At 35.7% G+C, this 27,855-nt stretch overlaps 1 protein-coding gene across 1 annotated transcript; it reads right to left on the bottom strand.

The window, feature by feature from the left end:
* Positions 1 to 514: 514 nt before the first annotated feature.
* LOC121386146 (fibrinogen C domain-containing protein 1-like) lies at positions 515 to 26,551 on the bottom strand. Its single transcript, XM_041516945.1, has 5 exons — positions 26,290 to 26,551; positions 14,643 to 14,785; positions 6,279 to 6,375; positions 4,075 to 4,239; positions 515 to 3,079 (listed from the first exon to the last, which is right to left on the bottom strand). The coding sequence occupies exons 1-5, from the start codon at positions 26,549 to 26,551 to the stop codon at positions 2,823 to 2,825; spliced, it is 924 nt and encodes a 307-aa protein (XP_041372879.1). The 3' UTR covers positions 515 to 2,822.
* Positions 26,552 to 27,855: the final 1,304 nt, after the last annotated feature.

Below are 27,855 nucleotides of genomic sequence, written 5' to 3'. Positions count from 1 at the left end.
ATAAGACTGCAGAGAACACACCAAAGAACTCGTGTTACTGCTAAACGTAATAGTTATAAGACTGCAGAGAACAGACAACAGAACGTGTGTTACTGCTAAACGTAATAGTTATAAGACTGCAGAGAACATACCAAAGAACGTATGTTACTGCTAAACGTAATGGTTATAAGACTGCAGACAACAGACCAAAGAACGTATGTTACTGCTAAACGTAATGGTTATAAGACTGCAGATAACAGACCAAAGAACGTATGTTACTGCTAAACGTAATAGTTATAAGACTGCAGAGAACAGACCACAGAACATGTGTTACTGCTAAACGTAATAGTTACAAGACTGTAGAGAACAGACCACAGAACGTGTGTTACTGCTAAACGTAATAGTTATAAGACTGCAGAGAACAGATGAAAAAACGTATGTTACTGCTAAACGTAATAGTTATAAGACTGCAGATAACATACCAAAGAGCTTATGTTACTGCTAAACGTAATAGTTATAAGACTGCAGAGGACAGACCAAAGAACGTGTGTTACTGCTAAACTTAATAGCTATAAGACTGCAGAGAACATACCAAATAATGTGTGTTACTGCTAAACGTAATAGTTACAAGACTGCAGGGATCAGATCGAAGAACGTATGTTACTGCTAAACGTAATAGTTATAAGACTGCAGAGAACAGACCAAAGGACGTGTGTTACCGCTAAACGTAATAGTTATAAGACTGCAGAGAACAGACGAAAGAACACGTGTTACTGCTAAACGTAATAGTTATAAGACTGCAGGGATCAGATCGAAGAGCGTATGTTACTGCTAAACGTAATAGTTACAAGACTGCAGGGATCAGATCGAAGAACGTATGTTACTGCTAAACGTAATAGTTATAAGACTGCAGAGAACAGACCAAAGAACGTATGTTACTGCTAAACGTAATAGTTATAAGACTGCAGAGAACAGACCAAAGAACGTATGTTACAGCTAAAGGTAATAGTTATAAGACTGCAGAGAACAGACCAAAGAACGTATGTTACTGCTAAACGTAACAGTTACAAGACTGTAGAGAACAGACCAAAGAACGTATGTTAGTGCTAAACGTAATAGTTATAAGACTGCAGAGAACACACCAAAGAACTCGTGTTACTGCTAAACGTAATAGTTATAAGACTGCAGAGAACAGACCAAAGAACGTATGTTACTGCTAAACGTAATGGTTATAAGACTGCAGATAACAGACCAAAGAACGTATGTTACTGCTAAACGTAATAGTTATAAGACTGCAGAGAACAGACCACAGAACGTGTGTTACTGCTAAACGTAATAGTTATAAGACTGCAGAGAACATACCAAAGAACGTATGTTACTGCTAAACGTAATGGTTATAAGACTGCAGATAACAGACCAAAGAACGTATGTTACTGCTAAACGTAATGGTTATAAGACTGCAGATAACAGACCAAAGAACGTATGTTACTGCTAAACGTAATAGTTATAAGACTGCAGAGAACAGACCACAGAACATGTGTTACTGCTAAACGTAATAGTTACAAGACTGTAGAGAACAGACCACAGAACGTGTGTTACTGCTAAACGTAATAGTTATAAGACTGCAGAGAACAGATGAAAAAACGTATGTTACTGCTAAACGTAATAGTTATAAGACTGCAGATAACATACCAAAGAGCGTATGTTACTGCTAAACGTAATAGTTATAAGACTGCAGAGGACAGACCAAAGAACGTGTGTTACTGCTAAACTTAATAGCTATAAGACTGCAGAGAACATACCAAATAATGTGTGTTACTGCTAAACGTAATAGTTACAAGACTGTAGAGAACAGACCACATAACGTGTGTTACTGCTAAACGTAATAGTTACAAAACTGTAGAGAACAGACCAAAGAACGTATGTTACTGGTAAACGGAATAGTTATAAGACTGCAGAGAACAGATCAAAGAACGTGTGTTACTGCTAAACGTAATAGTTATAAGACTGCAGAGAACAGACTAAAGAACGTGTGTTACTGATAAACGTAATAGTTATAAGACTGCAGAGAACAGACCAAAGAACGTGAGTTACTGCTAAACGCAATAGTTATAACAATGTAGAGAACAGACCAAAGAACGTGTGTTACTGGTAAACGTAATAATTATAAGACTGTGGAGCAAAAGTACATCTAATCTTTAAAATGGTTATTTCAGAACTGCGTGAATTCGATTTGTAAAATTATTTTTCTTTTCTCCATTTTTTGTTTTGTTCAAACCTTCAAGTGAATATTCCTCAATTTCAGAGTCGCACCTATTCTTTAAATGCACAGACTCAGCTGTTTTAACCCGTGAAAACGGAAACTAAGTTTAGTTAACCTAGACACCTGTAACACATCTGGATAACGTTACAACCAGTGAGTCAAGAGTCTGTCACTCCTACACGGTGGCATATACTTAAACATAGACTCCATAATCGTTAGTTTTCAAATGTAAATGTGGTTTTAAAAAATACTAAAACTACATTTTGTGACATTGAAAAACACCAGTAAGACAGTTAATTATCTAAACAATAAAATGTACGTACTGTATGATTTGAATGATCACAAACCAGCTATAATAGTGAAAAATATGTCTTAATCTTTAAATCTAGCGTCTGTCACTTTAATTCTGATGGTGACTAATTCATGGTTCATGTTTCTGAACAACTGAATGATTATTAATTCAGAATATGATAAGTCTAATCAGCAGAATGGTGTTCATTTCAGAATGTCATGCGTCTGATCGGCAGAATGGTGGTCATATCAGAACTGCATGGGTCTGATCGGCAGAATGGTGTTCATATCAGAACTGCATGGGTCTGATCTTCATCACGGTTCTCTTCAGAGAGTAATAATTACCTAGCCAGGACTTCCAGTTCACTCCGTCTCCGAATGAAGAGTGGGTTCCTCTCAAGTACTGACCGTTAAGGTTTGATTTATGACAGATTTGTGTGTACCACCAGGACCCTTTGGACCTCTGTGCACAAACGTACGAATTTGAATCGAGATCCTTGTCTTTGGCAGAGAACAGCGCACCCCTGTGATGACCAAGACCATCACCTGGAATCAAAATAGATCGAATGAATGCTCTAGTCTTGAAGCGTATGAAACATGCACGTTAAAGGTTTGTTCTGCCTAGTGACACCGTTGAAGTACAGTTATTTACTAAGCATCAGTCGCTACTGGATGTGAAACCATTTTATAATTATGAAATGTAATTTTAGACAAAACTGGCTATATTTCTACATTAGCAGCATTTCCCACACATGGCGTTTCATATACCAGTACTCGGCCATTGGTAAGGACGGGGAAATAGAGGAAGAGTCAATCGATTCAGTGACCTAGTCTATCGATTGAGCTAGATCCCCCTCCCACCATCGAGACATGAATGACGAAACCACATTGTGAAATTGCGTATACTTTTGTGGAGGCAGTTTGCACCACGCGGCAAGAATGAGGCGAGATATCACCTGTGGGATTTAATCTGTTCATTGTGTTGGGGTTGTCTACTGGATTATTTCTCATGAATGAAAGTGACAAACAAATCTCATAACAATGGTATACCAAAGAACAACAGAAATGAGTTTAAAATTCTGTTCTTTAAATGTACAACTAGCCTTATATTTATGTTTTTGTTTGACACTTATCAGATATCAGACTTTCAATTTTGTAGAGTATGCACTCTCCTGTTAGATAAAGTTACACTGTTAATGTTGTGGTTAATATTATTATGATATATATGTACTGGCCATACATTAAAATTAGATGGAATGGTATTAAACAAGACTTCATTACCTTTGATTACAGAACTGTAACTATTGAAAACTCCTCTCGAGACCAACCAGACATCCAGAAGGGCTGTTGCCTTTGATTAGGATATGTTTTTGTAAAATAAGAGACAAACTCTTAAGTGCTCGCGAGACCAACCAGAAATCCAGAAGTTCTGTCGCCTTTGATTAGGATATTTTTATTAGTAACATAAGAGACAAACTTTTAAGTGCTCAGCTAGACACAGGTTGAGAAAAAGGCCTGCCTGTGTCACATCCCAAACGTACCTGCGTTCCCGCTGTACTCGCCCAGACTCAGTCTGAAGAAATCTTGTTCTGAAGCCACGGAGAAGTTCTTATACAGCGCGAACCTGTTGTTTCCTTCAAAGCCTTCCAAGTCAATTCTCAGATCGTAAAGACCCTGACTGGTTATACGATGGATTTGTGAGTTGCCTATCAAGGAAATATAAAATAAGAAAATATGTTTTGACTTGATATTATTTCTAGGAAACAGGTTAACTTGCTATGTTATCAGGAGAAAACAAGAGTGCTATTTTATTTATAACCCACCTACGAATAATGTAAAATATGACAATTAATTCCAACATAATTCAAGAGACATGCGAATACACATCGCTAGGACCGGGAAAGATGACGTCATGTACCACAATTATGTCATTTAGTAAACTCATAGTAACTGGCGATGTGTAAGGAATTTCTACACAGACAGACATTTACAATGTGGCTATAAATAGATTTTCTTTAGTGTCTATGTGTTTAAAAATAGACCGCTTTGTAATAATATTAGTCTATAGGTCAGCTGACCATCGATTGCATTCACTATCAAATCGTTAAGTCAAATCACAATTGAAGTTGCTTTATATCAAGTTTAAAGTTTATTTTGTTTAACGATACCACTAGAGCACACGGATTTATTAGGAATCAGTTAATGGATGTAAAACATTTAACACTGTTGATAGTTAGGGCTTAGATGGGGGTAGGGTATCACTCTACTAACCTAGCAGCTACAAAATCCTCGGGTTCTGAATGACTCTGCTACCCTAGTAGCTACGAGGCGCTCAGATTCTCAATGACTCTGCTAACACAGTAGTTACGAGGCGCTCAGATTATCAATGACTCTGCTAACCTATTAGCTACGAGATGCTCGGGTTCTGAATGACGCTGCTAAGCTAATAGCTACAAGACGCTCAGATTCTCAATTACTCTGCTAACACAGTAGCTACAAGGCGCTCAGATTCTCAATCACTCTGCTAACACAGTAGCTACGAGGCGCTCAGATTCTCAATAACTCTGCTAAGTTAGTAGCTACGAGGCGCTCTGATTATCAATTACTCTGCTAACCTAGTAGCTACGAGACGCTCGGGTTCTGAATGACGCTGCTAACTTAATAGCTACGAGACGCTCGAGTTCTGAATGACGCTGCTAACCTAGTAGCTACAAGATGCTCGGGTTCTGAATGACGCTGCTAACCTAGTAGCTACGAGGCGCTCGGGTTCTCAGTGACTGCTAACCTAGTAGCTACAAGGCGCTCAGATTATCAATGGTTCTGCTAATGTAGTAGCTACGGGGCGCTCGGGTTCTGAACGACTTTGCCAACCTAGTAGCTACGAGGCTCTCAGGTTCTCAATGACTCTGCTAGTATAGTAGCTACGAGGCGCTCTGGTTCTCAATGACTCTGCTAACCTAGTAGCTACGAGGCGCTCAGGTTCTCAATGACTGCTAATATAGTAGCTACGGGGCGCTCGGGTTCTGAATGACTCTTCTAACCTAGTAGCTACGAGGCGCTGGGGTTCTAAATGGCTCTGCTAACCTAGTAGCTACAAGGCGCTCAGGTTCTCAATGACTCTGCTAATATAGTTGCTACGGGGCGGTCGGGTTCTGAATGACTTTGCCAACCTAGTAGCTACGAGGCGCTCGGGTTCTGAATGGCTCTGCTAACCTAGTAGGTACGAGGCTCTCAGGTTCTCAATGACTCTGCTAGTATAGTAGCTACGAGGCGCTCTGGTTCTCAGTGACTCTGCTAACCTAGTAGCTACGAGGCGCTCAGGTTCTCAATGACTCTGCTAATATAGTAGCTACGGGACGCTCGGGTTCTGAATGGCTCTGCTAACCTAGTAGCTACAAGGCGCTCAGGTTCTCAATGACTCTGCTAATATAGTAGCTACGAGGCACTCGAGTTCTTAATGACTCCGCTAACCCAGCGTAAATAGATATAAAACAAATGATTCAGAATAATTTTCTAGGGATTCGTAGGATCTCCTCGGGAGTAGCTGACACATTGGACTCTGCACTGTACACAAATACAGTCTGGATAACGAATAACGTCTTTGTTTAGATTTTGTGTTTGTTCTGTCTGTTGAGCCTAGACCGAGGCATAGCACTTTTATTAGTGGAACATATGTAGCTGTTGTATCTTCATTGATCAGAAATATTTACGAGCTTGTGAAATAAGACAATGTGGTGTCAATTACCTAGCCAGAACTCATTGGTCAAATTTCCAAATCCGTCTTTGTATTCATTCCAAGTTCTGTAGAACTCTTCTGATCCGTCCGTCCGTCGCTGAATAACCTTGTGGAAAAAAAAGAAAAAAAAAGAAGAACGCTACATATCACTGAAGCTGAAATATCGACTACTCATCCCAAAATATATTCCACCCAACGCATCCCTAGCAAAAGCAATACAGTGAACCTAATAAGGCACAGTCTAGGTTGCACCACTGTTGTTTGACTTGCATAAATTGCAAATTCTAATACAACTAGCATAAAACCTCATTTTCCAGGGGTAAATTTTCATGATAAATTGGACGATTGACATACGCTGTCATTAACAAACACAATTTAACACAATCACGAAATTCCGAGCACTCGCCCACTATGCTGTCACTTTGCCTTATGCGTTACGTTTTCGTTAATGTCTTAATGTCTTAACTTCAGATGAAAATGACGTTGTTTTTATTGACCGGCCTCGGTGGCGTCGTGGCAGACCATCGGTCTACAGGCTGGTAGGTACTGGGTTCGGATCCCAGTCGAGGCATGGGATTTTTAATCCAGACACCGACTCCAAACCCTGAGTGAGTGTTCCGCAAGGCTCAATGGGTAGGTGTAAACCACTTGCACCGACCAGTGATCCATAACTGGTTCAACAAAGGCCATGGTTTGTGCTATCCTGCCTGTGAGAAGCGCAAATAAAAGATCCCTTGCTGCCTGTCGTAAAAAGAGTAGCCTATGCGGCGACAGCGGGTTTCCTCTAAAAACAGTGTCAGAATGACCATATGTTTGACGTCCAATGGCCGATGATAAGATAAAAAAATCAATGTGCTCTAGTGGCGTCGTTAAATAAAACAAACTTTACTTTTGTTTTTATTAGACAAATTGGTGCCATTATAATTTGTACAACATCCTATTTGGAACAATACATTGATAAAGAAGAAAAGTTGAAAATTACTATTGATTTGTAAAATATAATTTAACACAACATTAAATGCATCGCCAATTCTTTTTATAACTCACCAAAATAATGCTATAATACTGATCCGTTTGTATATGAATACCAAAGTGTAGACTTTAAATTTAAAGTCTGGTAACCCGCCAGACTAACGTAAATTCTGAAACAATATATCCCACAGTACATCATCTGAAACAATCTATCCTACAGTACATCATCTGAAACAATATATCCCACAGTACATCATCTGAAACAATCTATCCAACAGTACATCAGCTGAAACAATCTATCCCACAGTACATCATCTGAAACAGTCTATCCCACAGTACATCATCTGAAACAATCTATCCCACAGTACATCATCTGAAACAATCTATCCCACAGTACATCATCTGAAACAAACTATCCCACATTACATCATCTGAAACAATCTATCCCACAATACATCATCTGAAACAATCTATCACACAGTACATATTCTGAAACAATCTATCGCACAGAACATCATCTGAAACAGTATATCCCACAGTACATCATCTGAAACAATCTATCCCACAGCATATCATCTGAAACAATTTATCCCACAGTATATCATCTGACACAATCTATCCCACAGTACATATTCTGAAAAAACCTATCGCACAGTACATCATCTGAAACAAACTATCCCACATTACATCATCTGAAACAATATATCCCACAGTACATCATCTGAAACAATCTATCCCACAGTACATCATCTGAAACAATCTATCCCACAGTACATCATCTGACACAATCTATCCCACAGTACATATTCTGAAACAATCTATCGCACAGTACATCATCTGAAACAAACTATCCCACATTACATCATCTGAAACAATCTATCACACAGTACATATTCTGAAACAATCTATCCCACAGAACATCATCTGAAACAGTATATCCCACAGTACATCATCTGAAACAATATATCCCACAGTACATCATCTGAAACAATGTAACCCACAGTACATCATCTGAAACAATCTATCCCACAGCACATCATCTGAAACAATATATCCCACAGTACATATTCTGAAACAATCTATCACACAGTACATCATCTGACACAATCTATCCCACAGTATATCATCTGAAACAATATATCCCACAGTATATCATCTGAAACAATATATCCTACAGTATATCATCTGAAACAATCTATCCCACAGTATATCATCTGAAACAATATATCCTACAGTATATCATCTGAAACAATCTATCCCACAGTATATCATCTGAAACAATATATCCTACAGTACATCATCTGAAACAATCTATCCCACAGTATATCATCTGAAACAATATATCCTACAGTATATCATCTGAAACAATCTATCCTACAGTACAGTAGGAACTTATGTAGAGGAAGTCTAGACTGCCTAGTGGTGGTTTTAGGGGAGGGGTTGGGTCATGCGTCCCCATAAATGCACTGGAAAAAAGCAAAACAAAAAAGGAATTACATATAGTCCATCCCATCCTCCTACACAAAATGTTTTGTTGTTTTTTGTAAATAATTTAAGTTTGACTTGACGTAAAAATAAAAATAAAAGTTGTTTGTAAATAACAAAAATATACTATTTGTGTGTGTAATTTAGAAAAAAAGCAGCTCAGTAATAAATAACTTGTAGTAAATTCCATAGTATGAAAAAAATGCGTTCCCCGTGGGACGTACTATACACATATGTTTCTAGTATCTATTATCTATCTGTGTTACTGTTACACACAATTCATTAAAACTGCAAGTGAGTTTGTATGTTTAAACGAAATCATGATAATTAATGTGAGGCGAGATTGCAGCTTTTGAAAAACAAAATTATAAAAAAAAAAAATAAAAAAAAATTCCATGCAAGAAAACCAAAACAATCAGGGTGTGTCACAGTTCGCTAGATTCATCTCCTATAGTATAACAAAACGCAATTTCATCATCTTAATGTTTACCTGCATCGTTCTTTATTTTTAAAGCATAGGTGGGGACATTTATGATGCCAGAGACTGGCATGAATAAATTTCAGTTGAAGATTCACAAACAACTGTGGCCATCGGCCATCTCTGAAGTAACCGGGACACGCTGGAAGGGGCGTTCGAGGTGCGCCAACTCCTCAGTAGGTGGCGTTACGCAACAACAGGGTCCCACGTGACACTATGAAAAACAAGGGAGTAAACGAATTTGCGTCTATAACATTTTGTAAAAAGTTCTATAAATAATGCCTTCTTCGTGTTTTTGTGTTCCTCAATACCACAGAAGAAGGAAACTTTTCAAGTGACAAGATATTGTAAAACAAAAGACGGATTGTTGCTATGAGATAAGACAAATGACACTTCAAAGTCGACCGTCAGTGTTTGTTTGTTTTTGTTTACAGACTGCATATATTCTGTGACAGAAGATTATAAAACATGTAACTTAAGTCCTACTGGATTTTTATTTTACTATTTTTTTCCTGTAGATGCTGTTAGAATATAGTTTAGGTAATGCTAAAGTATAAAATATTAATAACACAATGAAATGTTTTTTTTCTTTTTGCTTAAAGGCACACTATCGCTATCACTCATATTATTATTTTGCATAAAAAATATTGCTTGCTGCCCATCAGAAAGAATAGCCCATTGTGTGGTGGAAGCAGGTTTCCTCTCTCATTATCTGTGTTGTCCTTAACCATATAACCTTACATACATGTGTACCATGCAGATAACATTTTAAATTTTAAAATAATATTTGGATAGTGGGGGTGTTATTGTGGCTTTTTTTTTTTTTTAAATTACTGGTAGGATATACATGTATTATATTTGTTTGCACACAATCATCCCCCACCTCCTCCCGGCATCTTTATACTGATTCCGTAATAGTATTATATTATATAAATTATAATGTTATATTTTTCTAACATATTTTATGATGTTGTTTTGCCCTTGTTACCAGTTTGCCCGGGTCATTTCACATTTTTTTTAAATTTATAAATAAGGAAAAAAAAGGAACAATAACCCAATAACACCCCTCCACCCAAATATTATTTTAATATTATTTTGTGTATATTTGATAGTTGTTTGGCTGTGTAATAGCTCCAGGTTTCTTTTCTCACTAGTCCAAGTGCCAAAAATACCATACATGTATGTCAAATACTAAGTACTAAAGTAGCTATACTATAGGATCTGCGGAGGCTCTTTAAACAGACACTCCTATTGTTTCCTGTTTGTTGATTTAAAAATAAGTGCAAAACATATTAAGCTTAGCTACATGAATACATTTGTATTATAATTGAATTTAGCATTTCAGGTACAGAACTAGTACAGACTGAAGCTAGAAGCCATGCCATGCTTGTTTTTATGGATAGAACCTGATTTATTGTCTTGTTGGGACAGGACAAGCAGACTACAAAATGGAAACAATAAGAAAATTGCCAGATTCGTATTCATATGATGAAACAAAGTTTGTTTATGATTCATGATGATTGTTCCTTAGTGAAAAAAAGAGTAATAAGTGTCAATGGGTCAGATGTTGAAGTTGAGATACAAGTGAATATCAGACTGTACTTGGAACATTGGGTTCTCGAATTTTTGTTATACTTTGAATAACTAAAAATGAGTCCACAGAAAGTTGTCAACCAATGTAAGCCATGAAATAATAGTAATAAAACTGATATGAAACAGACTATTATTCACGTAGACTATTATTCATTACCATTTCACATGACCTAGATCCCCCTCCCATATATACCCCCTGCGCGTGCTGTAACCTCACCGTGGTGCAGGGGTGTAACATTCTCTTTGAGAATGGCCAATACAGCACAAATTGAAGTTTAGAGTAAAATTCGGTGTCCGTAAAATTCTGTGATATTTGTATTTGTATTTTTGCACAGTTCTTTACACTGTTTTTGTTTAAACCTTGAATTTTTATATTGATGTTGATCATCACTTTATTTATTTGCATTACCATAGTTTGACACCCAATAGCCGATGTATTTTTCGTGCTGGGGTGTCGTTAAACATTCATTCATTCATTCCCATATATACATATATGATAATAGTAATAAAACTGATGTGAAACAGACTATTATTCACCTATACTATTATTCACCTATACTATTATTCACTAACATTTCACATGAGCTAGATCCCCTCCCATATATATATATATATATATATATATATATATATATATATATATATATATATCATAATAGTAATAAAACTGATATGAAACAGACTATTATTCACCTAGACTATTATTCACTAACATTTCATATGAGCTAGATCCCCCTCGCATATATATATATATATATATATATATATATATATATATATATATATATATATATATATATATATATATATATATATATATATATATATATATATATATATATATATATATATATATATCATAATAGTAATAAAATTGATATGAAACAGACTATTATTCACTAACATTTCACATTAGCTAGATCGCCCTCCCATATATATATATATATATATATATATATATATATATATATATATATATATATATATATATATATATATATATATATATCATACTAGTAATAAAATTGATATGAAACAGATTATAATTCACCTAGACTATTATTCACTAACATTTCACATGCTATTTGTATTAGTAAAGCCTACATGAAATTGGGTTCTGGATAGTTAATTGTTTTAATTTGTTTTAATTGCCCGAGATCAAACAGACAATGCCATGGTTGGGGGTCCTCGAATCAGGGCCTTAAAATGGTAATAAATATTTTAAGGATGTGTCATGGATGAAAATCAAGTAGATACACAACTTCCTATCATATAAAAACAGAGAAAGTCAAGTGTACCACATGTGCTTGAACGTTTTTGTGGGGATTTGTTTCACATAATTGTGATTTATATTTCTAAATTATGATGCTTTGCATGTCGTTGGTTTTATATTTTTAGACATTTATAAATGTTTTCTTTTTACATACATTTTGGTTTATACCCCCTCCCTCCACCCCTACCCACAAATTCATTGACATTAATTGGCTTTGATATGGGGGAGGGAGGCATTTCTCGCTCCAGTCAGTGCACCACGATTGGTACCTCATAGGCCGTGGCATGTGCTATCCTGTCTGTGGGAAGGTGGTCACTGAGAGATCTATTAAATCCATTGCTGAATAATTAGGTGCATGAAATTTTTTAAATAATTAATATCAAAACAAATTGTCCTCTTTAAAGATGTTTTTGATGAGTTAAAGGGACATTCCCGAGTTTCCTGCATTATAAGATGTATTTGACTTAAACTTATACATTAAACATGTTTTCTTGTTTAGAATATTAGTGTCTGTATATTCAATGTGTTCGCGGTCGTCTTAATATTTGTAAGAAACCCAAACTGGAATTTGTCTTCAAATAATTTCGTACATTTTTTTCTACGAAATACAATGCAATTTAACCTAGTACAAATATTAGAACGACCAGAAGCACGTTTAATATATAACCACTAAATGTTTATGCAGAAAATATATTTGATATGTAATTACAATCGTTAAACAGTTTCTGTTAGTCGATACCATCTTTAAAAAGGTTGAATACAATTATCATGAACGTTTATTGTCGTCTTCAGGATTCGAACCCATTTCACCATAGATCTAATTAGCCTACCTAACACATTCAGACCAAATCATTAGTATCTGTAATAGCGATAAATAGAACATAATAACAATTAGTTTCATTTGCTTTTAATAAGTTAGAATGACTTGAGCTGACCACCAACATTTTTTTTGTTTTTCCCGCCAAAATGGCAGCCATCTTGAAATTGATCCTGATAGCTTTATCACATCAAGTGTTTCCATAGACAACAGTAAAGGTTAAGTATTTTTGTAACGTCTTGCCAATTTCCATCGACAGAAAGATAATGCAAGTGACCAAAACCCGGGCCCCCCCAATAATTTTGGCTTTTTTTTTCTTTTCTTTGTGGTAACCTTTACATCTCAAGTGAATGTAAAAGTTGTACCGAGACTAACGGATCGAAATTAACAGCGACAGTTACAATAACGGGCAAATAACCTTTGAATCATGCACCCGGACATCGCACCTTCGGTGCTTGTTCAGTTGCCATACGCCCCCCCCCCCTCCCCCATACACACCCACTAATGTCCGCCATGCTACTGGCCTGCACTATATCGATGAATCAAAGATAGGTTTTAAAGCCCTAATTTCAAAGTGCTGTTAAACAATTTCCCAAGCACAGGTGAGGATCATGGGGGTTTTACCCAGTTGCCCGGACTCCCCCCCCCCCCCCCCGCCTTCCCCGCTAAAAACAACCCCAACCCCACCACGTAGATCTAAATTGATGTCCACGTAAAATTAATAATTTCATATTATAAACATTTACATATTGTTTCAGAAACCACCCTTACCTAAAGCATAATCCGCCCCTGAAACCCCAGACATGGGCATTTTTATGCTGAGACATTATGAGGAGTACAAATTCAGAAGAAAAAAAAAATCCTCAATTTTTTCCCCCCTCAAATTTGTTTTTTGCAACCAGGCTAATAGGCGCTATTTTCCGTAGATACGACACTGGGGGCATGGACTCCGTAAAACACACACACACACACACACACACACACACACACACACACACACACACACACAGTGGACTCTGTCTAAAATGGACTCACTTGTGGCAGATGAAATAAATATGCTACTTTAGACAGTATGCCGGTGTAGACAAATTTAGTCCAGAATTACGGCTCTTGCAATAACCCAAACATAAAGATATTTCTGAAGTAAAAGCTAAGCAATGCATACTTTAGTGGTTGATATAAACCAGATAGATATTTGCGTTTCTAAAAAAAACTATGAAAATCAAGATAGCTATATACACAATTAGCTATAAACATGATTTTAAATGAAGACAAATGTGGCAAGACGATTAAATATAGTTATATTTTTATACGAGTCTGTATTTCAATTGATATTTAATGATATTGGAAATGCTTATCTACGGTTTACCTAATGTAATACATTATGAAATGTTCGATAGTTCGTGTTTAATGTTATCCTAACGATAACATTAGTTAGTTTTAAACAGATATTACAAAACTAAAAAAACTAAACATATTCTGCTTTGGTTTGTTTATCTCTATTGTTTGTGTTTGTTTGTTTTGTTTGTTTTGATTTTATTTTGTCTGTTTCTGTTTGTGCTGTTGTTGTATCTCCGTTTTTATTGTTTTTATCGTACTTTTCTGTTAATATGTTTTATTTGAAATTTAATTTAATTCTATTTATTTTTATTTTTGAGAAATATGATTTGTATGTTATCAAGTCAAATCGTGAGTTATATCACACGACTGGCACCTGAGATTTTCATTCGTACAGCTTTTTGTGCTAATACTTACGAGCCAGCCATCATCAAGTGAGAGTTCACAATACACGTCAATAGCTGATCCGTTGTCAGTTGGTTGAACCGTGTAGACACTGCTGGTAGCATACCCGTTTTTCATGACATCATAGCAGTCTGAGGGAAAGCTGTTGAGACGTTCTGGAATTTAAAAATAAACATTGTTATAAAACCAACAAAACAATCACTCGATAACACCACTAACGTGGTTAACTTCAGTCACATGAAACGATTTTGCATATCCGTTTCCCCTGATCAAATGTGTGTATTTTATGTGGTTAACGATAGTAAAATATAGTATTATCTTACCAGAACCATAAAATAATGTCATACTGTCTTAACGATTAACTATAGAAAAATATAGTATTACTTTACCAGAACCATAGAATAATGTAATATTCTCTTAACGGTTAACAATAGTAAAATAAAGTATTGTGTTACCAAAACCATAACATAGGATGTATACTACTAAATCAAATGCAATAGTAGCATGTGTGATTAAAACTCCTACTTGCATCGTATCAATTGACATAAACGCCATGGATATAAATACTACTACCCTCACCCTTAAATGGAATTGGAATAAATGTGAGGTCAAGCTGCTCTTTTCTGAGATAACAGGTAGCGTCTATGACAACCCAAGTTCCGCACAAAATTCAAGTACTTTTTTTTACAGGTATCCCATACATGTTTCAAACACAAGGCTACTGGACACAGTGGTACACGATGAAATAAAATTGCATACATGCTTTGCTCAGATGACATTTTTTTTACAACCAACATTTTCACATTTATCACAAATCACACGACTTCTCTATATCAAAAGTTTGATGCATCTCGAACTTTGACCCAACCAGAAGGTACTTGGTTTAGTACTACCTATAATATGATATTGTCTTAACGGTTAACACTAGTAAAACATAGCATTACAGTGAAACCTCATAAGACAGGACCCTCTGTAAACCGGACTTCCATCGAAATGGGACGTTTTACAGTCTTTCTTTTTTTTTTAAACTAGTACAGAACTGGATATTTGTATTGGGTGTCCGGTTTACACAGGTTTCACTGTATCATAAACCATAATAATTATAGTAGTCTATACGGATTTCTGAAAAAAAGGCCTTATTTAAGGCCTTAGGAGCATTTTCGGGTAAAAGTGGGGAACCAAACTTCTTAACATAATTTGGGTATGCTGAATCCAAATATGTCGGTTCCCATGCTGGATTTTGAGTCCTTCACCTTCAAAATGGCAAAACAAAAATGGCCGCCATATGGTTACTAATAAAATAATGTAATGTTTTGGCATTTGAACGAGTAAAGTTTTGACAGTATTAGCTATTCCTATCTCTTTTGTATCCTAGAATTGATATTTGATATTTCTGTGATGTTTCATTGAAAATTTCAAGATGGCCACCATATTTTCACTAAATCCCAAAATATAACATTTAAGCTGTGACTTGTCAGAGAATTGTTATTTTGATATTTCTGTGATGTTTTCAATTAGTAAGAGTACGAAAATTTCAATATGGCCGCTAGACAAAATGTCTTAAAAGGTAATGTTTTGGGGAAGTATTGGGTGGATAACATGGCTTTTTAAGACAATTTGAACATTCTGATTCCAACAGTCATGTTTACTAAGCTAAATTTTCAGTTATTGGCATTCTAAATCCCCCTCACGCACATATTCAGTATACGAATTATGTCCTGGTCACACTCTTCATCACAATGAGGGTACAACAGCAAGACAAAAACGGGACAACGAAGATAAGGAATTACTGGTCGATACATTCCAAAGATTCAATGTGTTTTCCAATGATGCACAGTCTGCTTCACTCCAAAATATTGTGACGAAAGATGTAGCAACTGAAGCTATCAAGAAGTCATTACTTGGTGCCAAACAGTTCGGTCAAAACCAACTTGACATATTTGTACAAGAGCAATTAATTGTGATTGAGCCACAATGCAAGCCAATTGTCTCCATTCATCATCCACTGCTTAAAAAGAATGCATCTACATTTGCATCGCTGTATACTCTAGTCAAGGAGAGCAAAGAAACATACAAAAAGACTATTTTGAAAGCAGACAGACATGTCCTTCAGCGACTCATCACTACATATGAAGCTGGCCGACCTGTTGATATGCCCAATATACTGAAACATGAGCTTCTGCCAGTACCGTTGACACTTGCTGAAATGAATTGCACACTTCGCACTGGATACAAGTCAGTAGTGGCTGATATATTAACAGAATAACAGAAGGTATTGAATGCCCTGAAACAATTAACCTTCAAGATAAAGCATCATGCCTTATTATAGATGGGCAGGCACTAGTTGTTGGAATTGGAAAACCTCCTAATACAGTGACTTTTGGTGACCTAGCAAACACATTTATCCGGGCAGTACTGCAAAGTGGTACCAGGTATCAAAGAGTGGATGTCATTTTTTAATAGACATTTGGGAGAGTTTATCAAGTCCAACCCTAGAGTACGACGCAAAAAGAATGCTCATCCAATCAGACATGTTGTAGAAGACCGTGATGTACCCCTACCAAAAAAAAACAAAAAAACAAACCCTGGTCAAATTTCATAGCTCTACAACAGAACAAGGCCGATCTTACCAAATTCTTGTCTCATGAGCTGCTTGCTGGCGCACCACATCATACGGAAATTGTTGTTGCTGGCAGATTTGTGGATGGCCAAGATGTTCAATCGTCAACTATCACAACCGATTTAGCTTCCCTGAGGGCTGCACGCGAAGAGGCCTATAATAGGTTGGTGTTGCATGCCATCCGATTCAATATGTTTTTTGTACTATCAAGAGATACGGATGTCCTTGTGCTGTTGGTTTCCCATTTTCCCCGTGTACAGTGCAGGAGCATCTGGATGATCTCAGGCACGTCAACACAAAATAGATATATACCCATCGAAAAAGTATTCAACAACTTGCTAACAAATTCAGCAACATCCCTGCTTCCTTTCCCTATGCTTACCGGATGTGACACGACTTCTTACATATCAAATCACACGGAGCGGTCATCATGGAAGGTCCTCAAAGCAGACCATCACTTACTCAGTGGCTTAGGAGTAGGTTAACTCACAGATGCCATCAGAAAATTAACAGAGAAATTTGTGTGCAGAATATACAGTGTAAATCAAACCAACTCATTTGATGCGGCACGACATGTTTTGTTCTCCAAGGCCAGCAAACCAAAAGCTTTGCCCCAACAAGCGGTGCCCTGCAGTTTCACATAAAGATAGTTCATTATCAAACAATGATCTGGAGACAATCTCACTGTGCCATACCAGAACTACCTTCGCCAATTAACATGGGGTGGCAATACTGTGAATCAAGTCTGCATCCTATTTTGATGTCCCGGAGTCCCATTCCAGCAGCTTGCTTGGAAATAATATGTTGCAATGTAGGACCCTCCGATGCAAATGCAGAAAATATGGATTAATGTATACAACACTATGTGGCTGTAAAAACCAGAGTGAAGACCAGGATACAATGTATGAATACCATATAAATTGTAGTGACACATAAATGGATATGCCAAATACCAAACTTTTTCAATGATCATTTGAGAGATGGGACAGAAAGATATCCGACGCACACGCAGTGTTCACGTCTTGATCTAGAACTGAATACAATGTTAAAAGGGGATCCAACTCCCACTGTTATGGCACACACGCAGTGTTCACGTCTTGATCTAGAACTGAATACAATGTTAAAAGGAGATCCAACTCCCACTGTTATGGCACACAAGCAGTGTTCACGTCTTGATCTAGAACTGAATACAATGTAGTGTGCAACCTGTCTACTGAGGTTTAATCGGAGTTGTCTACCCACGTCTCCAGCAACCGAAATCAACCCTTGGATAATCCCCTCAGATCGCTAACAGCACAAACACTTGGAGGTAGGACCGAGACGTGAACCCAGTACCTACCATTCTTATGATCGAACCATGGGCGTCAATCCGGCTTTAAAAGTATGTGTGTGTGTGGGGGGGGGGGGGGGGGACGTGTTAGTGACCCACGGCACGGGCTTCGGCAGACACCTCGACCCCCCACCCTGCAAAAATTCCTGCGCACGCCCGTTGTTAATATATTTAACAACAATTGATGTTCTTTAATAGTTATTCATTGATAATTTGAAAATATGACAAAACTTTGCTCGAAAAATAAACAATAATTTTAAGAAACGAGCTTTAAATTGTCTTCTACCGAAATGTGTGTGAACGATAAACTGTCAGAGAGCAGGCTTCGGCCTACAGGTGTGTGAATCGTATAACGGCGTCGTTTGTTCACCAGTAGTGCCAGTACTCTGCAAACCTCGTTTTATTTTTATATTCCATCTATGTGCAAATTATCAATTAATTCTAATACGTGAAAGCTAATAACACACTTTGAGAAATTAAGCCAGCCGCTGCCTTCTCTTTTGAGTCGAGTGCTGCTAAAAATTAATGTCGCATGCGTTAATCATTTGACGTCACTTAAAAAGAATCATAGATCTCCATTTTGTTTCAAAATTCATTAGAAGTATAGCTAAATTGTATGTTTTAATTCTTAAATTTAATTTTGTTTTATTATTTTGTTCGTGAAATAAGTTTATTGTTGAATGATTTAGTTAACGGAGATCTGTCTCGCTCGAGTTGAGTACAGAAATGGGTAAGTTTTGAATTTACAATATTCACAAGTCGCAAAATCGACAAATCATGTCAAATGTCCACTTTTTCGGACAAATGTACTATGTAGGCGATAAAAGTAGCATGGGTCCCTGGTGATTCGTGGTACTTAATAATTGTATTAGTATATTTTACAACTGTTTTGTAATTTTATTCTAATTATTAGATGAAGAATTTGTTTTATTGTTACTTCAACCAACAATGCTTAAAAATCTATTTTCCGAACCAAAATGTTAACAACTACGAAAAATTGCTCTCCTACCTTTAATTGCCGTTTGATTTCCTCCAAAGTTTGTCCAGGCAGAAATCTTGAAAACAACCCCATTATAATGACACGGATTCCACATACCAGATGGTAACTATGTCACCTATATCGACTTCGCTGAGAGCGCATAGGGTAAAAACCATGTATTTTGTGCCAACTGCCATTTTGACTTTTTATGGAATATTCTTCAAGAGGGGTGAACGGATAGGACTTAATCTAACAACGTCATAACATGTTATGCTATTAAAGCAAACGTGATTACGTCATAGTATGTATTATTATTTGTTATTATTATTAATTCTTTTTTAGAAATCATTGATTTCATATTAATTGTGTCACATACTTTGGAGGCTTTCACCCCTCTTGAAGAGTATTCCATAAACAAGCAACATGGCAGACGGCAGAAAACTGCATGTATTTTTCCCTATGCATTCTCAGCAAAGACGATATCGGCGACATCGTTTCAGTCTCGTGTGTAGAATCTGTATATTTGTAGAGGATTTTTTGCGATTTGTGTCTGGACAAACTTTGGAGGAAATCCAACGGCAATTAAAGGTAGGAGAGTAATTGTTTGTAGTTGTTAACAATTTGTTTCGGACAATAGGCTACATATCGCACAATCATACAATGTCGATCGACATACCATATGTGTTTGATGCTTTGTATGTATCTGCATGTATCGCGAGATGATGCGAGATAATTACGTCACTATCGACCTGAAAATAAACAACGAAGTGTCTTTTTTCTCTCAATATTAAAAATGCTTCAAATCAAGCTGCCAACTTTGTTTTAACTAAAATACCCTAACTATTGTGCATGTTATCAGTTTTTCTTAATGCTGTATTTTGGTAGTAATGAAATGCCTCACATAGCGAAATCCACATATCACAAATTCCTGCAAAGTTATCATCTGCAACACTGACATCTGACTTGCCAAAGTTAGATGATATGCCACGTGGTCAGTACACTGAACAATGAAATTTATGGAAGGCTGGTTGGATTACCTCTTATGTTATTCACTGCAGAGTTCTTTTCAGTAATTTCTGGTAGGGGCATGTTTACATGTACATTTACATTTACTAAAAATCGAGGTGGTTTAGTGGAGAAAATATATAGTTCTGTAGGGCCTACCTCTTGTCAGAGTACTTAAGGTGGCAATCCGAATGTTGGTGTAGTTAATACGTACATGTACAACAAGAGGATTAGATATTAACCTATGACAAAAACATAATGTAAATATTTGTACAGTGAACACTGTTTATTGGTCTGCAAATAATGTATTCAATATGTTTTACAAGTTATACACATTTTATGATTTTATTTTAAAAAGAAGATTTTAATGTAAATTATTGCACGCAGTATAGACCCTATACTATCATAACAAGGACAAAAATAGGCAGCCAATGAAACTGTTGAAATCATATGACGTTTGTCAAAATATAGCGGAAACACCTGGGTTTTTTTTAGGGAAACTTGGCATTCATGGGAGATTATCACTGTTTTTTACAATAAACTAAGGTGACTTGAGTAAGGTAAAGTATTATTATTGTACGAAGTATTGATTTTATTATATTTTAATTTTCTGCTTATCGTATCGAAAACATATGACACAAGACATTTGATGCAATCAAAAGTACACACTTGCTTACAATCATAGGTATATCCCCAAACAGAAACCTCTAATACAAATAGGCCTACTATAGTTACATATATAATATAAATATAACATATCCGATGTCATTGTTTGTGGATACCTTAGTTCATCAAGATTAACCTCAAGTGCAAGCACATGTCGAGGTTAATATGCCTAAGGCATTATGCAAATAGCAGATCTGAAGGGTTCCAAGCAATTGTGCTCGGAACGGAATTGTGGTCAAAATAACGACTACCATCATGTTTTCCCACACTAATTGTGTATTGTGATCTATTTCGAGCTCATGGAGACCAAGAAATATTAACTTTGAAACGATCTTCACTTTGAATTAAAGGAAGAAGTCTGACTGAGCTTTTGGGTGTGTTGGTTTTTTTTTGTTAAAGGGACATTCCAGAGTTTGCTGCAGTTTTTAAGATGGTATCGACTAATTGACTTTTTGACGACTAATTACATATCAAATATATTGTTTCTAAATAAAAATGTTGTGGCTGTATATTAAACGTGTTTCTGATTGTTTTTGTATTTGTACTAGGTTAAATTTCATTTTATTTCCCAAATTATTTTTTTTCGTACATAGGAAATTATTTGAAGACAAAATCCAGTTTGGCCTTCTTACAAATATTAAGATGACCAGAAACACATTGAATATACAATGATATTCTAAACAAGAAAATATATTTAATATGTAAGTTTAATTGTAGAACTATGTTATTAGTCGGAAACATCTTACAATACAGCAAACTCGGGAATGCACCTTTAACAGTGCTTTCCACAAGAATTATTGGCTAACAATATAAAGTACATAAAAAATCTACATCATATTATATCTATCAAAACAGCAGCCAAATATTTGTCAATGCACTGAAGTGATTTATATATCTGCTTGTGGAGTCGCATTTGTCGATCACTGTAACATGAATTATCCAAACATATATTTTATCTACCAGTACCAGTAAAAGAAATTATTTTGTTGTAATTTTTATGGGCATTTAATTCCAGAAATAATCTTACATTTCCAAACAAATATTAAGTAATAAATACTTTGGTTGATTACGTAGCTTTGATACTGTCACTTAACTATTGTTACACTATTTTGACACCGATAAATATTATATTTTCTAGATCAGCCCTTTGTCTGGTATTACTGGCACCGTACTAAACCTGGATGGAGAACATTCGGTTGCTAATATTACCGTGACTGTGTGTGGAGAAACGTGAACTAAAATCAACCACAGTATCCAGGTATATATATCTATACTCGAAAAATAAATATTAAAAAATGAAAAAGAAACTGCAGTTTTAAAAATTGCCATGCAGATAATCCCTCACGGACTTCAATTTAATAGTCATGGTGTACTATTGGATGAAATCATATCTTAATGTCTGCATTATCAGATTTGAAATGAGCTAATGCGTACCATTTCGTGACACGTAAGACAGTTCCATTTAAGATTGTGAGCACTGGTAGCCCTATGGTTTTTATTAACCTGTTCATTATTATTTCACTCTTGCAAAAGAAAACACTTTTTCCTCCATAACAACCTGCAGTAAATGTTAACTTACTTCATGATAAGATGTTTTTATGTTGTTTCTGTCACGTCTAGAAATACATGATACAATTGTTAATACATTTGTATCTACGAGAATATTTGTTTTGCAAAAGAACCCACCATACTAGGGCATATTGTCTTGCAAATGGTATAATAATAATAATAAGGACGTGGAGATGGGTGTAATTTTGTTTTAAACATTACGTTTAATATACTCTCAGGGTTTCTGCCAGAGGGTAAAACAGTTGTGGTGCCATACCCAAATATTTTTGCAGATTTAATTGTTTTAAGTTAACCTTTAACAAAATTAATGAGTCTTATCATTACTGTATGATTTTCTTAACCCTAACGCTACACTCAACCCATTTTCTTTCTGAGGAAAGCCTCCCCCCCCCCCCCCCCATACCCCCTGTTGACTAGTTACATTCATTTTCATAGCGCCATACCCAAACATTTATTTCTTGCAGAAACACTGACTCTGAGCTAATATAGCAGTAGAACTGCAAACAGGTCGTGGAAAACAAATTACACAAATATGAATTAGACTAAATTGGTATAAATTAGATGAAATTAATAGCTTTGTTTTTGTATTGTTTTCTAGAATACATTGCCGGGTGCAGATTTTGGGGCAAATGATATGAGGTGGAGACCAAAGGTAGATGGAATCTTCATCAGTGTAGACCACTTTATTATTATGGTAGGTAGTTTGCTTTTCACACTAAAATAAATCATATATGTGTTAAATTATTTTATTACCTTCTTAAATAGAAGTCTGAAGAAAAACTGTGAACTGATTTTTACATATAGCAAGCAACAGCTGATAACCTGTTCTAAATATGTATAAATTTAAAATATTCTACCTATTATAGCTTCAAGTATTAGTCGTAATTTTATTTTCTGAATATTTTACCTTTCATTTTTAGGCATTTTGATTTGTACAATATACCTGTACACTCAAGGCACTTACTGAAGTTCTATACTGTAGATTGGTGAATTATGGCAATGATCCATAATTAAAAAACTAAAATTGCCGAGAGGGTTGACATGGATTTCACTCCATCATAGTTCAGTTAAGGTGATGCAATAGCTAGATTTGGTTTCCAACATTTAATGCAATTTTTAGTTATTATCCATTTTGAGAGAACTAAGGTCCTTAAATCCTTGACTGTATGCCTTTAACACTAGTAAAATATAATAGTATTATTTTACTAAAACCACAATACAATGTGATATTGTCTTAATGGATAACAATAGTAAACTATAGTATTATCGTACCAAATCCATAATATAATGTCATATTGTCTCAACGGTTAACAATAGTCAAATATAATATTATCTTACTAAAATCACAATACAATGTATTAATGGTTAACAAAGGTAAACTATAATATCATCTTTCTAAAACCATACTACAATGTGATATTGTCCTAAAGGTTAATAATAGTAAAATACAGAATTATCTTACCAAAACCATAATATAATGGCATATTGTCTTAACGGTTAACAATAGCAACAATATAATATTATCTTACCAAAACCATCAGATGATATACTATTGTCATAATGGTTAACATTAGTAAAACATAGTATTATCTTACAAAACACATAATATAATGTAATATTGTCTTAACGGTTAGTTATAGTAAAAATAGCAGTATCGTACCAAAACCTTAATATAATGTAATACTGTCTTAAGGGTTAGCAATAGTAAAACATAGCATTATCTAATCAAATCCATAATATAATGCCATATTGTCTTAATGGTTAACAGTAGTAAAATATAGTATTATCTTACCAAAACCATAATATATATATGATGTAAAATTGTCTTAACGTATTCCTCTGTCTTACGATGCATTTGTATTAAAAACATTTTTTTTTAGTGTATGTTTATGTTGAAAAACGTGAACAGTATTTTACCGGGTGTCTGTATTTACCAAACTACAATGAATGAATGTTCCTTTACCGTATGCCTGTATTTACCAAACTACAATGTATGAATGTTGTTTTACCGTATTTCTGTATTTACCAAACTACAATGTATGAATGTTGTTTTGCTGTGAGTGTTTATTGACCAAAACTACAATGTATTAATGCTGTTTTACTGTATGTCTCTATTTACCAAACTACTATGTCTGAATGTTGTTTTACCTATGTCTCTATTTACCAAACTGCAATGTATGAATTTTGTTTTACCGTGAGTCTGTATTTACCAAACTACAATATATGAATGCGGTTTTACTGTATGTCTGTATTTACCAAACTACACTGTACAAATGTTGTTTTACCGTATGTCTGTATTTACAAAACTATAATGTACAAATGGTGTTTTACTGTATGTCTGCATTTACCAAACTACAATGTATGAAGGCTGTTTTACCGTATGTCTGTATTTACCAAAACTACAATGTATGAATGTGGTTTTACCGTCTGTCTCTATTTACTAAACTACAATGTATGAATGTGGTTTACCGTATGTCTGTTTTTACCAAAACTACAATGTATGAATGTTGTTTTACCGTGTGTCTGTATTTACCAAACTACAATGTATGCATGTTGTTTTACCGTGTGTCTGTATTCAACAAAACTATAATGTATTATTTTTGCTTTCCCCATGTGTCTCTATTTTGGAAAAATATAATGTATTAAAGTTGTTTTATCGTGCGTCTGTATTTACCCAAACTCTAATGTATTAATGTTCTTTTATCGTGCGTCTGTATTTACCCAAACTCTAATGTATTAAAGTTGTTTTATCGTGCGTCTGTATTTACCCAAACTCTAATGTATTAAAGTTGTTTTATCGTGCGTCTGTAGTTACTCAAACTCTAATATATTAAAGTTGTTTTATCGTGCGTCTGTATTTACCCAAACTCTAATGTATTAATGTTGTTTTATCGTGCGTCTGTATTTACCCAAACTCTAATGTATTAACGTTATTAATGTTGTTTTATCGTGCGTCTGTATTTACCCAAACTCTAATGTATTAACGTTGTTTTAGGTGTTTAAGAATTTCAGTATATCGGGGTTTTCGAAGCTATCGTAGCACTACGAAACCACAAAACCGTCGTAGGCTGTGCCGTCCCTGCTCTTTTACGAAATAAAGAAATGTTTTATTTAACGACGCACTCAACACATTTTAATTACGGTTATATGGCGTCAGACATATGGTTAAGGACCACACAGATATTGAGAAAGGAAACCCGCTGTCGCCACTTCATGGGCTACTCTTTTCGATTAGCAGTAATGGATCTTTTATATGCACCATCCCATATACAGGATAACACATACCACGGCCTTTGATATACCAGTCGTGGTGCGCTGGCTGGAACGAGAAATAGCCCAATGGGCCCACCGACGGGGATCGATCCCAGACCGACCGCGCATCGAGCGAGCGCTGTACCACTGAGCTACGTCCCGCCCCTGCTGTTTTACGATATCGTAGCCCTAAGATAGCTTCGGAAATATGAGCCCAGGACACATAAAGTTATCTCACCGTATGCTTGCGTTCCCATTTTGTTGACAAATGTCATTGTATGAAATATCTTCCTGTACACAGAACACACGCCGTGGTCGCCGCTGAAGAGAAACCCTGTACACATGACGTCATTGTAGCACGCAGTGACGCACTCCTCTACACTGCCGACGTTCAGCTCCTTAGTTGGTATTTCTACAGGTTTTAAATTGGTGTAGAGGGGAGACAGCCTATACTGCCGAAAACTGACGTCACAGTTATTTCCAAGAGAAAGTCCGATCATTGCATTAAAAAGAACAGACACAATACAAGCAACTTTTATCATAAAGCATTTATGCACTAAATATTCAACTGCCGTCATTAGTCGAACACGAACCATCATAAAAAGAAATATTATGTTTAACAGATTGAAAAAGAGATTCCTTGTATAACATATAAAAGGTACTGTGGCTGCTTTACGATCCTTGCAATTGAATAATACTTGATATAACACGCCAGAGTCTCGTCTGGTTTATGTAGTAGCGCTGTTTGATATAACACGTTAGCGAATCATCTGGTTTATTTATTAGTTTCACATATAGTTTTCTATTTCCATTTCCATTAGAACAATGTGATCGTCTGCTTTGTATGGAGACATACCTTGTGTAAAGTATAAAAAGTACTGTGGCTGCTTTACGATTTTTGGAACAGAAAACTGCTTTATACAATACTCGTCTGTTTTATTTATTAGCACTGCTTGAATTAACACGCGAAACACTCCTATGGTGTATTTATTAGCAGTGCTTGATTTAACACGTTAGCGACTCGTCTCGTTTATTTATTAGTTCCATGTACATTTTTCTATTTCCAGTTACACTAAACCAATGTCATTGTCTGTTGTGTATGAAGTCGTGTGCGGAGGTGTTGTAAAATCAATGTAAATCATTCGGTAGCACTCATCGCGTTACACTAAAGCGTAGTCCGAAGGGACGTAAAAAGTGTAGTTCTTTCTACGTCCGGATATTGTAACATACCCTATATATAGCTGGTATTCAAATCTTCTGGCACCATGTTTCAACCGTTTCTCAACCTAAATAGTGCAATAAATGGACACAGAAACCAGACATGTATAACCTACCATACCAACTAAATCCCTATTGAACTACTTGCATGATTACTAACAAAATAAATCTTCCAAAAGCAATCTAAAAACAATTCTCCGCCATTTGAAATTTGCTAAACAAAGAGAATCAAGTCCACCTCCACCTCAAGATAAGTATTGATTTAATGTGCGATCTGTTTTAACCAAAATAAACAGTGCTCAGTTCAGTAAAATTCAATTTATTTTCCTACACTTTACGGCACATAACAGCAAGGCAGCTAACAACACAACATGTTAAACAAAATGATGAAGTATATAGAAAAACGAAACCATTATCGATTGTTAAACAGGTATACACCGGTTAGGTTTGGTGGAGGACACAGCTAGTTTAATGATGGACGTTTTCCTAACTGAATTAGTTCGACAAACGATGGGTTACAATAGTAATATTTATTAATGTACTTAACACACGTTTATTGAATTACGAGCATACAAATATAAAATGG

The sequence above is a fragment of the Gigantopelta aegis genome, chromosome 12 (genome assembly GCF_016097555.1).
Source record: "Gigantopelta aegis isolate Gae_Host chromosome 12, Gae_host_genome, whole genome shotgun sequence".
In the NCBI taxonomy this organism is placed as follows: domain Eukaryota; kingdom Metazoa; phylum Mollusca; class Gastropoda; order Neomphalida; family Peltospiridae; genus Gigantopelta; species Gigantopelta aegis.
Note: the sequence above shows the minus strand (reverse complement) of the source record. Positions and strands in the feature narration are given on the sequence as shown.